At 37.6% G+C, this 16,186-nt stretch overlaps 1 protein-coding gene across 2 annotated transcripts in view; it reads right to left on the reverse strand.

The window, feature by feature from the left end:
* LOC146308005 (ras-specific guanine nucleotide-releasing factor RalGPS1-like) overlaps positions 1-16,186 on the reverse strand; it is a 148,021-nt gene that overhangs the window by 25,142 nt on the left and 106,693 nt on the right. For both annotated transcript variants that reach the window (XM_084746034.1, XM_084746033.1), the window contains exon 11: positions 5,229-5,296. In XM_084746034.1, the coding sequence (XP_084602160.1) occupies positions 5,229-5,296 (68 nt within the window). The remainder of the gene's footprint in view (positions 1-5,228; positions 5,297-16,186) is intronic.

Genomic DNA, 16,186 nt, shown 5'->3' on the forward strand with positions numbered 1-16,186 from the left:
GAACTTGGCACTAGAGGATGACATTTGAGTCCCCTGGGATGGGAGGCAATTTCACTACTCATCACAGGACTGGGTCAGGACAGGAATTTAGGACACACAATGACAACATGTCATTTTGTATATATGAATTAACTATTTTTGTTTTTCTACTATTTTGCGCATCATGATATTCATTCTCTTGTCTTTTTTATTCTTACTTTTAATCTCCTCCTGTCTGATCTGATGGCTGACCAGTGTATAATGTAGATTGCAGATATGCAGATGATGCAGATTGACAAGTGGGGTGGGACAGAAGTCATTCTCCTGGGATCTGGACAGGACAGGAGTATTTTTGTGGGAGAGGAAAGGAACAATGCTGAAAATGTTTCATTCCCATGTCACCCTGTACTTGGCACAGGAATTTTGCCTTCTCATGTTGCCTTAAGAAATGGATCTGTTTCTGAACCTTCTTCAGGGTGGAAAAGTGTGATGTCCATGACAGTTGTGACGTTGACTCCCAGGAACACAAAACTGTTCACCTGCTCTGCATGGTTTTGCTGATTGTGAGACATAGGTTGTTTTCTGTCCACCTTTCTGCAAGACTGATGCAAGTCTGGACTGCAGGCAGGTCAGTCTAGTACCTGAACTCTTTTACTATGAAGCCACGCTGTTGGAACATGTGGACAATGTGTCTTGGCATTGTCTCGCTGAAATAAGCAGCTGAAAGAGATGTTGTCAGGATGGCAGCTAATGTTGCTAAAATCCTGTACATACCTTTCAGCTTCACACACACACCCTGATACCATCACAGATACTGGTTTCTGAACTTTGTGCTGGTAACACTCTGAATTATCCCTTTTCTCTTCAGTCCAGAGGACATGACTTCAATGATTTCCAAAAACAATCTGGAACACAGACCAAAGCACATTTTTCCACTTTCCATCAGTTCATCTCAGATGAGCTCAGGCCCACAGAAGTTATATGACATCAGTGTGAACATTAAATATCTTCTCTTTGTACTCTATTCAATTGAATATATGTTGAAAAGTAATTGTGAATCATTGCATTCTGTTTTTGTTTACGTTTTACGGTGTGTCCTGACTTTTTTAGTTTTAAACTAGGTTAGCATCTTAAATTATTAATCTGATAGGAATGAAAGTTAAGCTGGGACTGATGTGACATGATCTGCAAGCCAGCATCAGACTTGGGAGGGTTACTTTACAAATGTATTCAGACACAGTTACTAATTACCTGGTAATAAATGTATTCAGTAACATAATCCAAGTATCACAATATTAAAGTAATATAACCTGATTACTGGGTGTTACTTCTAGATTACCTCAATATAAAATATGTTCAAACTGTTTAGCCTAACATGTTTTATGTTTGTTGTTAAGTTTATTCATTGTTTGTCCAGATTTGTTATACGCAAATGCACATTTAGATTGATAGCAGTAATTATGCACATTTAAATGTTCTTTTACACTCAAACTTCAAGTAAGCTGCGATGAAGTTATAATGGGGCTTGTGTTTTTACCTTTATACCATCCTGGTCACCAGCATCCCCACCTACAGTTCTAAAATATTTTTCAGAAGTTGTAGTAGTATCGACAGACTAGCTAGCTAACTGGATTTCCATGTAGCTAACGTTAGTGTTATCGGTTATCGGTAGCCTGACATGTTTACTTAAATTAGACGTCCAGTTTTGGGTGATGACAGAATTTTCACAGCTGAAGGCAGAATCTTTTCTGATTCTCAAACAAAATAACAGTAACATGTCCACCTGGAGAAAGTATGTTTTCACTTATCCACTAATGATGATTTGGCAGCTGTAAGATTAGCTGGATTCACTGAGACCAGAGTGATGCTGTGAGACTTGTTAGGTGCTGTAATGAGCACACTGTGCACTGTAGTATGTCATTATTTCATTTAAAATTCATTTTAAAATTGTAATACTGCTAATGTCCCTATTTTTACTAAATGCGACTGTCATGTGATTACAACTTTTAAGTTAATTAGTGACAGCTCACATGATCTGCCAATGTGTCATTTGCCATTTTAACTGGTGAAAGTAACAGAGAAAGAGAACAGGGAGACAAAAGATTCAATAACACATTTGTTAGTGTTGGGATACTACTGTGAACTTTGCCAATACAGGTGTCAGAACTCAGAGTCACTCACTGGTGCATCCAGATAATTGTTCACATCCACACACTAATTTCCACTTGTACACTCTATTTAGCAAAATGTATGCACTGTGGGTTTTGATTGGATTTATTTTAGCCAATATAGATTCATTAAAACATGCCTGGATCAACACTGATGCCAATTCTTAAGGGTCGTCCACATCAAGAACAATAATTATAAATAGATTGATTTAAATCAAGTGGATGGTGGAGTCCACACCACAACTAAAACAGTGACAGCCAAACAAAATTCATAAAATATTGTGCCATACAACTTACTTATTAAACACTTATGTAATGTAATATTAGGCTGCAAATGACACATTAAAAAACATCATTTTACCTGAGACATACTGCCAAATTGTCTTTGGTGCTGATGTGGTCTTTGAAGTTTGTTTGGTCCTTACTGATGTCTTCTTTGACGATCACCAGGCAACCATCAAATGGTTGTTGACTCATACTAAAGTATGAATCAAATTTGTCTTCAAAAGACGACAACCCTCGTAACAGAGTGTTGGAATCTCCTAACAGCTCTCGTCTTTCGTGACCCACATCCGTCATGGTTTCTTTTTGTTTCTCATACAGCAGTCAAAGCTCATCAATATCCATTTTCCTGAGCTGCCGACACAGCTGGAGCGCGCAGTGCGTGCTTGGCGCCACTGTTTACAGAACGCCATCATTCATCAGTGTGGATGCTCACATTGTTGTTATTATAATTGTTGTTGGTGTGGACAGACGTTTATTAATGGTTTGAACTATAAAATGACTGATCAAATTATTACTCAGATGATTTAACAATTGACTAAATTGTTGTTTTTTTAATGACTTATTTTATGTCTGTTAACTAATCTTCTGATGTCACTATGATCATGCTAAACAAGCTCATTGACACGTGTAGAAAAAAACATAGCTTACACACATATCTGTGTTGTCTTTGATGTGCCTCTGGGTTCATCCCTCTTTATTACCCTGACCTACATCCAGATCTTGGCTTGTTCATGCTGCATTACATCACCTCAGCTCTCTCAAAACGAACCCCTCCAAAGCCACGACACGAGAAAGGAAAATAAAGGAAGCAGACTGGCCCACTGCTACATGTCCTCATGGAACTTTTCACTCAGCTCCCACTGCGCTGGCCTGTCTGCACACGTTACAAATGCAAAAGGAAAGTCATTAGTCTCTGTGCAGCTCTCAGAGTGGCTTCACTACAGCCTCCTCACCTCCACGATGACCTCAGAGAACACAGAGAGGTGAAGGATGGAAGATAAGCAGGAAATGATTGCGGAGTCCACTCGGAACAGCCAGCTAGCTGTCGGCTGTTTTCTTTTCCAACCCAGTCAAAATATAATCAATCAACTGTCAATACAGAAACCCATGTAACCAACTCAACCTGCAGAAAGCTGAGGGTGATCATTTATCATTCTGCGGTGGTCTAAACTCTATGGTCACGCTACATTAATGGTATTAACCAAACAGATATTCATACAAAGAGAGTCTTACAAATTATTAAACCAGCTCTATTTTTTACAGTGGATTACTGGATCTTAATGTGCCATCTGGAGACATTGTTGGACTTGCAGATGCTGCTTTTGCTTCACCTCCGTCCTCTCAGACAAGCAGTTTACTCTTGGTAATTTAACATGTCTGTGAAATGTGGAGTACCTCAAGGCTCTGTTTTAGGTCCCCTTCTGTTTTTTATCAACATGGTTCATGCTCCGTGACAAATAATGGATAAAAGTAACTTTTTAATTAACTTTCTACTAACTTTATGTATCTGTATAATCAGAAACACATTACTTCTTGAGTGTTTTTTTGTTTTTTTTAGCTGAACAAAACTGTGTGTAAGTTTTTGGAGGAACATATTCTCGTGCATTTCTTGGTCAGACTCAGTAACTTTCCTCTTGTTATCTTGGTATCACTACCAAGAAAAACACTGTGCCTGGATACAAATACTTATGGCATTTAACTACCCGTAAAAAATATATACATATATATTGTATATTTTACATGTCATTTTTATAACATATTAATCATTCGAGTTGCTGGTATGCGGATTTTGTTACCTTTGGAAATGAGAAAATTCTGTGCACATATACATATGATGTGCAAAATGGCAAAAAATATAGCAGGTTAAATATGAAGAGGTTTTTTGTGTTGTTTTTGCTAAATAGCAGTGTTCTTTTTGTCAAGTATGTTTTTTTGTAGAAGAGTTGCATAAAGTAGGGCAGGAAAACAGTCCACAATTTCATTTAGGAAAACAAAGACAATACAATAAACAGTATCCAACATAAATACAAAGTGGAACACACGTTCATAACACACACACACCCACACACACCCATCCTCTCTTCCTTCTGCAAGGTTGTGATGGAAAATAATACAAAACAGGTAAAGATAATATAATGTAAAATAATTAGTCAACAGTCAACTACAGTGTTCTTATCTAGCTTCCATGTTCTGAGTGCATATAAAGGTTTTTTGTTTTTTTTAACTAAATGTTATCCATATGCTAGTGTGTTCTTTATACTATGACATTTTTTCCTAAAATATTTAAAAATTAGCACTATATCACTTCCAGTATCACAATATATTAAATCATATGTGATATGTATTGTCAGATTCACAGCACTAGCTAACTGGCTACTGGCTGTAGCTTCATATTTGATGTACAGACATGAGGTGGGCGGGAATATTGTCATCTATTCCTCAGCAAGAAGGCAAACAAGCACATTTCCCAATCTTCAACACAATGAACATTAACTGCTCCTAGAAACTGCTACCAAAATCCTCTATATGATTGGCCCGAAGATCCTCGAGCTATAAAAAAAAAAATTGAACAAAATGTATCATGTAGTCATTTAAATAATGAAAACCTGTCTGCTATAATTCATGGGTAATTATAACTGGTGTTACATAAAGATTTACTGACTGGAAACCGTTTATTTTATTTGTCTGACATAGGAAAAGAAATAAGAATAAAACAGAACCTAATCTTATGGCCCTAATAAACAAACCACTGAAAGACTATTAAATCAGTGTAGCTCTACCACATGTGTGTCTTACCTGCCAGGTCTTCTTTAGAAGAAGCGATGCGAGGGGAGCTGTTGCCAGGTTCAATCTTCAGAGACAGCCTGCAACACAAATGGTTTCCATCAGCCCACTGCTGCTCTCTGATTAGCTGATACTTACTACTGTTTAAACAGAAATACATCACACTCACTGCTGTGATATCAGATCCAGCAGGTTAATTACAGGGATAATCAGCCTCACAGTGATGCAGAAAATATGGGTCTGAACTTTGTCTTTGAACCGTTAACAGTGTACCTGAAGATTTCACTAAGCCCATTGTGCCTTCAATTTATTACCCAGGACAACTAAAGAGAAATCAGAACCAGCCCACAGTTTGTCTAACTGAGCATTACTCAACTGAGCAATGACGCTTCATCCTGTTTTCATCATCCGCTGATGTAAAACGAGGGTTGAGAAGAAGGGAACACATGGCTTAGTCACTTGGATCTATAACACAGAGTTATAAAGTATGTTCTGTACTGTATGCTGACAGTTTCAGGCTGGAATAAACTTGACTTCAACCTGGACCTGCTCCCAACACTCACATCACATGTGCAGGGCTGTTTAAAAATGTACTCTGATACACTTTTTAATTACCTGTTAAAAAAAATGTAGTCAGTAACAGAATCAAAGTGTCACAATATTAAAGTAACATAACTTGATTACTTTCTGTTACTTTTGGATTATAAATATGGTGAAATTATTTAGCCCAATATAGTGTTTTAGGGCTGCAACTAACAATTATTTTCATCATCAGTTAATCAGGTGATTATTTTCTCAATGATTGATCAAAGTCCAAGATGACGTCTTCAAATGTCTTGTTTTGTCCACAACTCAAAGATGTTCAGTTTACTGTGCATGGTAAGATATTGTTCTTTATTATAAAATTATAATCCTGCTAAACCAGTTTTACTATCCATATCTGTAATCTGATTGTCTTTTTTTTATCTGTAACTGTAATGGAATATAGTTACATTTTTTTGTATCCAGATTACGTAATCCCATTACATGTAATCCATTACTTACCAAGCCTGCATGTGGTACATTTCTTATCTTACATGATGTACACTGCTTTCAGGGTGATGAAATGCTGATGTTACATGTGATTGACTTACTAATAACAAACTGGGGCAGGGCGAAATAGCTGGAAACTTTATCATGATACAATGTTACTTTTCAATCAATTAATTATTACTGATCATTTTCAATGACCTATTTTCAACAAAGAGAAAACAGGTTGAATATAACCACTTTTCTTTGAATTTAACCACTTTTTTAAATCAAGAGACACCAGCAAAACAACAACAAACTGCTGCTCTACAGTTTGCAGTGAGGAGTCTGAGTTTTTGCAGGAGGAGGCTGAAAAATGGGATAAAGATCAAGTGTGTGTGTGTGTGTGTGTGTGTGTGTGTGTGTGTGTGTGTGTGTGTGTGTGTGTGTGTGTGTGTGCGCGCCTGTAAAGGTTTGTCTTTGTTTTCATGCCAACTGGCAAAAAGGGGGCATGGTGATTAAAAAAGGTGCGTACTGTAACTTCCAAATGGTTTCACAAAACTGCACGAGTTTGTGGAAAGGTTGGTCATGACCAAAGAACAGCTGATTAAATGTTCATGACAACTGGCTAAAAGGTGTGTGTGGCAGTGGGAGTGGCCTATAACTTCAGATTTACATGCTGTCGACATACTCTGACCATTAGTCATAGACTGCCGTGGGAAGCACCACTGCACTCAACAGCGCTCTTTTTTCATTAATGACATCATTTCATAATTCACGAAGGGTTTTGTGGTAGACTCTTATGGGAGCCATCAGAGAGCCCCCCCCCCCACACACACACACACATTTATGTGAATTTGCGCTTGTTTATTAATAATGTCACGATCTGCACTCATCTTCTCAATGGTGCAACTGAACAACACACCTATGTATCTGTTATGTGTTTTCATGGCACTTTTAATGCATATAATTGAAACTATCAAACGCTTTATTGAACAATGTTCTTATTTGCTGTTGTTGAAGTGTCTCTATCTATAATGTTTTATTGCCCAGTCCTATTACAAACCCCAGCTTTTGTATGTAATGTTAGTCCTGGCTGTATGGGGAAAGGGTTAGACTTCGCATAACCTATTTTGTGACATTTTTATTGTCAGCCAGGAAGCTTTTTTTTATTAAATGAGCGGAACAATTGTAATCCTGGCTGTCAAAAATGGTTCTGCTCAGCCTGAACACTTCAACACTGGCTATTAAAGATTAATCTTTATGTGTTAGAGGAACAAGATTGAGCCAGACAATACAGATAAATTCAGGACTTATCATCAATACACGCTTTACACACCTAACTATGACCTGAAGTCTATTTTCTTCCTTCTTATTAGTTGACTTAACAACAGGGTTAGAATTACACAGTGGCTTATTTTCCGGTGCACGGCACTAGTAAAACATGTCACATGTCATGTCATGTCTTGGCACACGGTCAATCACAGGGTTACTGTGAAAAAGATTCTACTGTTACTGCTGTAGACAGTCAATACTGTCAACAACATTTAATAGATGAAGAACATCAGACTACTGTTTCAAATTCAAAGAGTAATCAGAGCAAAAACTACAGAGACTGTGCTGTTTAAATAAAAAAAAAGAAAAGAAAAGAAATATAATCTGTAACACAGTAAATGAACAGTGTTTCAGAGCTCCCCCTAAATGTCTCAAAGTAAACTTTAAAGGGAACCAAGCTCCTCTTAGCTCCCCCATAATTTGAACTATGCCTAACAATGGCTGTGCACACATGGTTTTCATATTTTCAACTTTAAGAATCTATTATTAGGCAAAGATTTTATCCTTCAATAGAATTTCTCATAGACCAAAGCTGGTTCTGATTTTTTCTTCATTTTTCTTCATTTCTGGTGCACAAATCAACTGGATCAGCAGTCATTTGTTTAAAATGAACTATGTACAACCTTCAGATAAATTGTTACATTTTCAAACACGCTGGTGGTGCAAGATATATGTCAAAACACCCGCACACACCATTTTCTCTAGAAACCCTCACACTGAGCGCAACTTCATGCACAACACTGTCCTATCTCTCAGTATCGGTGTGAGTCAATTCAACAAACAGCACAAACTAGTTCAAACTGATTGTACTGCATCCTAACCTTAAGAGTTTGGACCCTGCAGTAAGAAAGTCTGTCTTCCTGTCTTGCTCTGGTCTAGCAGCACATGGAATAGGCTGTCTCTTGGTGAATGAGATAATCCAACTCGTCACCACATTTGGAAAGTATGTCTTGAAACATGGTGGGTGGAGGAAACTGTGGCTAAACTAGTCATTAATTGATCCTTTGTTAAGCCCCGCCCTCCTTAGTTACTGTTGCTACACCTGCCAAGCTTTCTGTTCTCACACTGCATTTATGCAGTTTACAGTGATAACGGTGGCAGATTAACCATTGAAATCAGGAGTAATTGTTGAAACACGAGGTCTTTGAATCCCTAGAGATGTAACCAAAAGCAGCCTCTCATTTTTAGCTGACACTGGCTAAAATAATGACTTACAGGCAGATCAGCAACTTGACTTGAATCAGCTGAGAAGTGTCCAGCTGATGTTTTAATGACATTTTCCATCTGACATGTTTTAAAACAAGAACCCTGTGAACGTGTAAATGTAAAGTTACCTGGCAGTTGCATATATAACGTTAATGCTAAAAGACCGAGGCTAAAGCTAGCTTACATCTCAGCAAACATTGGTCGGATGGTGAAATACAGCAGGTATATTTACATGATAGATGACAGAACTACACTCATTAACAAAAAAGGAAGCACAGGGACTCGATTAGTGCAGCGGACCTTGAGACGGGTCACCCAGCCAGACCAGCCGGGCCATGATTGCAGCAGACCGCCAGGATAAGAGCTAAGCTAACCCGGTTTAGACCAAGACAGCGAGCCACAGTGAGGAGCCAAGCTCCTCCTAGTTCCTCTACAGTATGAACTATGCATAACAATGGCTGTGCACACATGGGTTTTATATTTTCAGCTTTAAGAAACTATTATTAGGCAATCATTTGCTCTTTTGAATTTCTCTTTCACCAAAGCTGGTTCTGATATTTCTTCATTTGTCATGGTGTATAAAACAACTAGGTCAGCAGTCATTTGTTTAAAATTAACTATGTACAACTTTCAGATGAATTGTTATATGTTCAAACACAGATGCATCTCAAAACACCCACATGTACCGTTTTCTCGGTTTCCCCTCACACTGGGGGCCAGTTGACCTGTATCACTGCAACTTCATGCACAACATAACATCAGGACACCACACTACTCTATTTCCCAGCATCAGTGTGTGTAAACTCAACAAATAGCACAAACTGATTATACTGCATCGTCGCCAAACTAAAGAGTTTGGACGCTGCATTGAGAAAGTCTGTCTTCCTGTCTCATTTTGGTCTACCAGCACATGGAATAGTCTGTCCCTTGGTGAATGGGATTCTGCCACTCGTCACCACATTTGGAAAGTATGTCTTGAAACACGGCGGGTGGAAGAAGCTGTGGCTAAACTAGTCATTAATTAGTGAGAGAGGGTTTGGTTGTGTTCATGAATGAATGTTTAAAATGGGGGAGCGCCATGCAAACTTCAAATACAATCTGTCATGTGTAATGTTCACATGACATCATACAATCAGTCTGGTTTCATCTGTGCATCTGGTTTCTCTCATGTCACTTCTGTCATTAGTAATTCTCAGGGACAATCTCACCATCTCATCTTTGGCAACACAATCAACACTAAGCAGAGCTGCATCAGACACAGATTGCCAACTAAACTAAGAGAAACTTTCACTCTCACTAATTTCTCATTAAACTGCCAGTGGACTAGTGACTTTATTAAAAGGACCAGTATTTACTTATTATTAGTTTAGCAAATTTTATAGTTCTGCTTGTGTTTCAGTATACGATTTTTTTAATTTAACAGTGCTCTTATGCTGAATTTTCTGTGGCTGAAGATCGTTCTAATTTCATTCATGAATACTCTGATTAAATGAATGCAAATACAATAAGCTGACAAGATGAAACTGACTAATAAGTGTGACTACATCTCCATAAAATATCATTGACAATAAAAAAAGTGACTAGAATAGTTTGAAAATAAAGACTAGAAGAATATATTTCTTTATTTTTGTTGACTTTCACGTAATCTCAATCTCCTAATTTTCACTGGATGACTGCACATTTCTCTTCCTGAGTGGCTGAAACATCTGTGCGATTTTGCACACTAGCATGAGACCAGCAGCAGTGCTAAAGCCTGGAGCTAGCTGCAGCCTTCAGCTGTAGGAGCTTGACACAACATGAGACATGATGAGAAAAGTAGATGAAAGCAACAGCAGCAAAAAAAGTCAATATTTTCTGAACCCTCTCCAAACATAATGCTGCAGAGAGAAAAAGTGAGTGCGTAGTAATGTTATCGTTAGGAGAAGATCAGCTGGAGTAAATAAGCTACAATCACACAGAAAGTCAGACAATTATTGTCAACAATAAGAACACTTTAACAAGAGGGGCAGTCTGAGAGCACAGACCTCCACAGAGGAAACAGGCTACTCTTCTATGAAATGCAAATCTTCACAGGCATTTTTGTTCATTTTTCTTTAATATCTCTGCTTATTATTTACTGTAGACAATTCACATTTAGTTGTGTTTTCATAGCCACACCTTAGTTTGAGAAAATAGTGTTGTTACAAATGTAATTTGTAGTTTGTAGTTTGAAATGTAGTTTGATGGTTTCCCATCAAACCACTGTCTCTGAGGGCTCCATAATGACTGCTCTCTGGATGAAGTTTAAGAAGCTACATGTGGAGGCTACCTCAGAGGATTACTGCTACCTGTGAATGTGCAGTGTCATTATGGAGTCATTGTATAGCTACATTTGGCTGTTTTGGCACTATTTAACTTTACTACCATCTACTGGATTTTAAGAAGTATGGCAGTTATTCTGCCAGGGCCAAATGTTGTATCTCACAATAATGATGCAAGTGAAAAATAATTAAACTATCTGGCCCATGATTCAGATCTGCTCCAAAATTTAGTGGGTTATTCCTCGGTCCATGATACAGTCGTCCACCAAGTTTCATGAAGATCAGATCAGCAGTTTTTCTGTAATCCTGCTGACAAACAGACACAACCACCAGAACTTACAATGTAACGTCTTTGCAACATTTCCACACTCTGCCTTCATCAGGAATTACTTACATTGCAAGTCAGACAGCGTGCAGGAGTCTTTTTGCAACTTTTTGGTCTACACGTCCTTCTCTTACACACCTGTCTAATCAAACAGATGTGTGAAGTGTTCCTCTGTTCTAAGAGAACAGAACCCAAAAGATAAATTCCTTCACCTGGGTAAAAGCATTATGATGACTCTACTACTTACATCAAGTTAAACCAACTAAGTTACAAAAGGCAGTGGTGTATAGTAACTTTAGCACATCACAACAACATGACATTGTTTTATGGGGGTTTAGTCCAGCTGAAAAGTGGCTAAACTGAGTAACCACTTCAGCATTTTCAAAGGTTAGTTTGGAATCACTGAAGTCACACGATAACACAAACAAACTGACAGATCGAGGCAGCAGTAGACCAACAACTCCTGTGTTCTGTGAGATAAAATGACTTTGGATGCTTCAGAGAGAGTGATATTTAGCTTATCAGCACTCAACAGCAGCTCCTATCAGAAAAGTCTGTCTGGCAGCAAGATGAAGTGATGCCAATATTCTAAATACAGCATACACCCAAACTCATACAGATTTTTTTAGGTGTCTAAAACACGTGTTGCTGTTGACCCTACTTCTCCAAACTGGGGGTGTGTCGACCACCATCTACTGTAGGTAATACACTGACTGTGGAGGAGTACTTCATGCAACCCAACTTCAAATAATCTGAACTTTCCCTTTAAGAGTTTGATCCTATCGATGTAGACCTATTTTTCCATTTCATCATGTCTAACAATGGAAAAATGGTGCAACAGATGATAATTTACTGCTTTTAACTGCTGCCTCCATCATGTTGGACGCCGCCAGCTGACCTCACAGTGACTTGTGATTTAACACATTATTGACTGACGGAGCTGCCGACAGACTCCGGGGAGCCGCCTACACACATGTTCTGCAGAAAAGCTCCTCTCACATTTCAACTTTCATTCAAACGCTCAGGTCTGGAAAGTGTATTTCCTCTCCGACTGATGTCAGCGTGTGCAGGTTAATGGTGCCCAATGAAAGGCTCCCCACAGGCTGTTTGTCTTTCTCCGCTTGGACATTTTAAACTGTTGCTGCAAACATTCAGACCGACATTTCAGCAAGGCGAGTTTGTCAGGGTCCCATAGACGAAGGTCAGATGGATTTGAACACTGTTGATGACCTTGTGTCCTCCACAGTTTTCCTAAAGGTTACTGCAAATATTCTTAAAACTAAGGCCATGACAACAGATTAACAGTGTTCTAAAACCAGTCAGAAGGCAAGAAAGATGAACTGGTGGACATCCATTTCCACCCACTATAATTAAAGCTGCACTAGGCAGCAGTTTTTTAAAACAGACACAGTTAAACTAGCTGGTGAACAAAGTGGAGCATTTAGCAGCTGGAGAGCCAGATATTCTTCTTGGAAGAGAATTAAAAGGCAGACGTGGAATAAAACTACGTACATTTACTCAAGTATTGTACTTAAAGGAACAGTTAACCCCCAAATAAAAAATAAATATTTTTCCTCTGGCTTGCAGTGTTGTTTATCCATCTAGATTTTTTGGTGTGAGTTGCAATGTGCAGAGTTTTGGAGATATCAGCTGTAGAGATGTCTGCCTTCTCTCCAATATAATGGGACTAAATGGCACTTAGCTTGTGGTGCTCAAAGCACCAAGAAATACATTAGAAAAATTTAAAACCAGTGTCGCTTTCCTAAAATCAAGATAATCCACACACCTTGTTGTGAGCAGTTTTTTGCTGGAACTACTTTCTTCCTGCAGTAGAATCTTCTGGAACTGCTTTAGAATCTACCAGAACTACTTTCTTTTCTACTAGAAAGAAAGTAGTTCCTGTATAAAACTGCTTAGAACAAGGTGTGTAGATTATCTTAACTAATCAGGGGATGACTTTTGGAAAGAGACATCTTTTAAGTTTTTAAAAAAATTGCTTGTGTGAGCACCACAACTTTCGAGGTATCAGAGGGAAATATTGTACTTTTTACTCTACTACATTTATCTGACAGCATTAGCTACTAGTTACTTTACAATTTCACACACAAAACTTGTAAAGAGTTTATGATGTTTTGATATAAATTAAATTACCTAACAAGTACAGCTGAGATGATTAGTCAATTAATTTGATTGAAAGATTATCAAAATATTTGACAATTTTCTGTCAGTCACTTTTCATGTAAAAACATTTCACGGTTCGAGCTTCACAAATGTGAAGTGGCTGCTTTTATTTTGAATGAGTGCAGATCTACCAAAACCTCCAAAAAGAATATTCAGATGTAAAGCCTTTGTAGTCACCAATATTTTGACAATAACTGTTTTTTAATTACATATTTTTTTTATCAGTAAATGTAACAGATCACAATTGCATTTATCTCTCTATCCCTGTGAGTTTCCTATTGAAGATTAGTGTGACATTTTGTCATAATTAGTGCAAAAATGTGTTTTGTGATGTCAGAGTGACCTTTGACCACCAAAATCTAATCAGTTCAGTGTCAGCCTCAGCTCTGTTGGTCACTCACACACAGTCACACCCACGTGATCGCCTGTTCCCCTCAGGATTTAACCCTGGCAGAGATATGAATCATCAGCTGCAGTCTTAAACAAAACAGTTCAAAATGAGCTCCACCTCAACCAACAACAACAACAACACAATCCTGTTTCACATCGGTGACTGAGTCACAATCATATAATGAGATGAGATAGAACAGAACAACAGACACATGGATAGTTTTATTTACATTTTCCTGATTAAACTTACATATTTTGCCTTACGTAACATTTTCAGCGCAGGACTTTTACCTATAACAGAGGATTTTCACATTGTGCTATTAGTTGTTTAACTGAAGTCAAAGATCTGGTCCACCACACAAACATCACTCCAGATGAATGCTAATGTTGTTTTTGTCTGTGTCTGGATTTCTAAACAGGTAAATATTTACTCACATCAGGGCTGGACCCAGTGCTTCCACTGATTAATATCTTTGAAGTTTATGGCAGACAGTTCACATTTGGATCTGATAAGAGCGTAATTATTTGCATAAAATGTGTGTATTTATGTTTCCATAGCTATGCCAAAGTTTGAGAAAAAAGCATTGTTATAATAGTGGCGATGTTAGAATTGGAGCAGTTCTCCCAGGAAAGCACTGTCCTCGAGCGGAACAGCTGCTCTCTGTCTGAAGTCTGAGCAGCAACATGTGGAGGCTGCAGAGGATTACTGCTACCTGGGAATCAGATCGCTAGAATTTGTGTTTCGGCACGATTGAACTTAACTATCATCTACTGGATCGTAAGGTATATAGAAATATAGTTCCAAACGTCCTATCTCGCAATGCAAATGAAAGTCAAGAATAATTTGTGTATCAACCTTGTTTTTTGGATCTGCTTCAGAATTTATTGGGGTCTTCTCTGACCCATGCTGCACACCTCCACAAAGTTTCATGAATATTGGGCCGGTAGTTTTTCTGTAATCCTGCTGACAGACAAACATAATGCGCAGAAAACAGCCTCCTCGGCGGACGTAATAATAATAAAAAAACAAACCAATGTATTCCCAGTAGCATTACGTGCCTCCTGTATGTATTGGCTTGAGTTGTGTCTCATCTGGTATTGATATTATACTGTTTCATGTAGCACAGACTCACACACTGCTTTCCAGGCTCAGTGTCAGGACCCCGACAGGGTCCGCACATAATTTGAAGGTTAAGTTCAGAGCTGCAACGATTAATCTATTTATTTGTTATTAATGGATTATTAAAAATAATTGCCAGCTATTTTGATCATTGATTAATCTTTTGAGTCATTTTGTAATTTAAAAAAGTCAAAATTCTCTGATTTTAGCTTCTCAAATGTGAATATTTTCTGTTTTCTTCTCCCCTCAGTGACAGTAACCCGAATATCTTATGCTTGTGGACACAATGAGACATTTAAGGACATTGTACTGGGCTATGGAAAACAGTGATAGACATTTTTCACCATTTTCTGATATTTTATAGACCAAAACATTCATTGAGTAATAAAGAAAATAATCAACAGATGGATGGATTAGAGAAATAATTATTAGTTGCAGCCCTTTTTATATCACTTTATACCTGATTTAATGTGTTTGACAATAGGGCTGCAACTATTGATTATTTTCATTGTCCATTAATCTGAAAGTTATTTTCACAATAAATCAAATAAATCATTTAGTCAAAGAAATGTTTGTCACAATTTCCCAGAGCCCAAAAGTGACACCTTCACCAACAGTTCAAAATACTCTTTATTTATTGTCATAAATGACAAAGAAAAACAGAAAACCCTCACATTTAACAAGCTGGAACAAACTTATCATTATTATTATTATCGTTGTTGTTGTTGTTGTTGTTGTTGTTGTTGTTGCTATTATTTACAAACTAAAAGCAGAATTCTCAGCAGAACAAGAGAAGACTGAACAAATAATTAGCTAACATCGTCCACCATAACTTATTAGTCAAAAACTGAGTGAGGCTGAGGGAGAAAACCCCTGAGAGAATTAAAGTGAATATGGGTGTGATTTATTGCATATAAATTATTTTTTTTATTTGAAAGAGGAAGAATATTTTATTTCTTCAATCAAAAGTTACATAATGCTGCTTCAAGTCATTACAGACCCAGCATTTCAGTAATTTCATAATAATAATAATAATAATAATAATAATAATAATAATAATAATAATAAAAAGCTCTTAATTAGGACTGAATAATACATTTGATGT

Source organism: Lutjanus erythropterus, chromosome 20, assembly GCF_056507025.1.
Source record: "Lutjanus erythropterus isolate fLutEry1 chromosome 20, fLutEry1.hap2, whole genome shotgun sequence".
Classification (NCBI taxonomy): Eukaryota; Metazoa; Chordata; class Actinopteri; order Lutjaniformes; family Lutjanidae; genus Lutjanus; species Lutjanus erythropterus.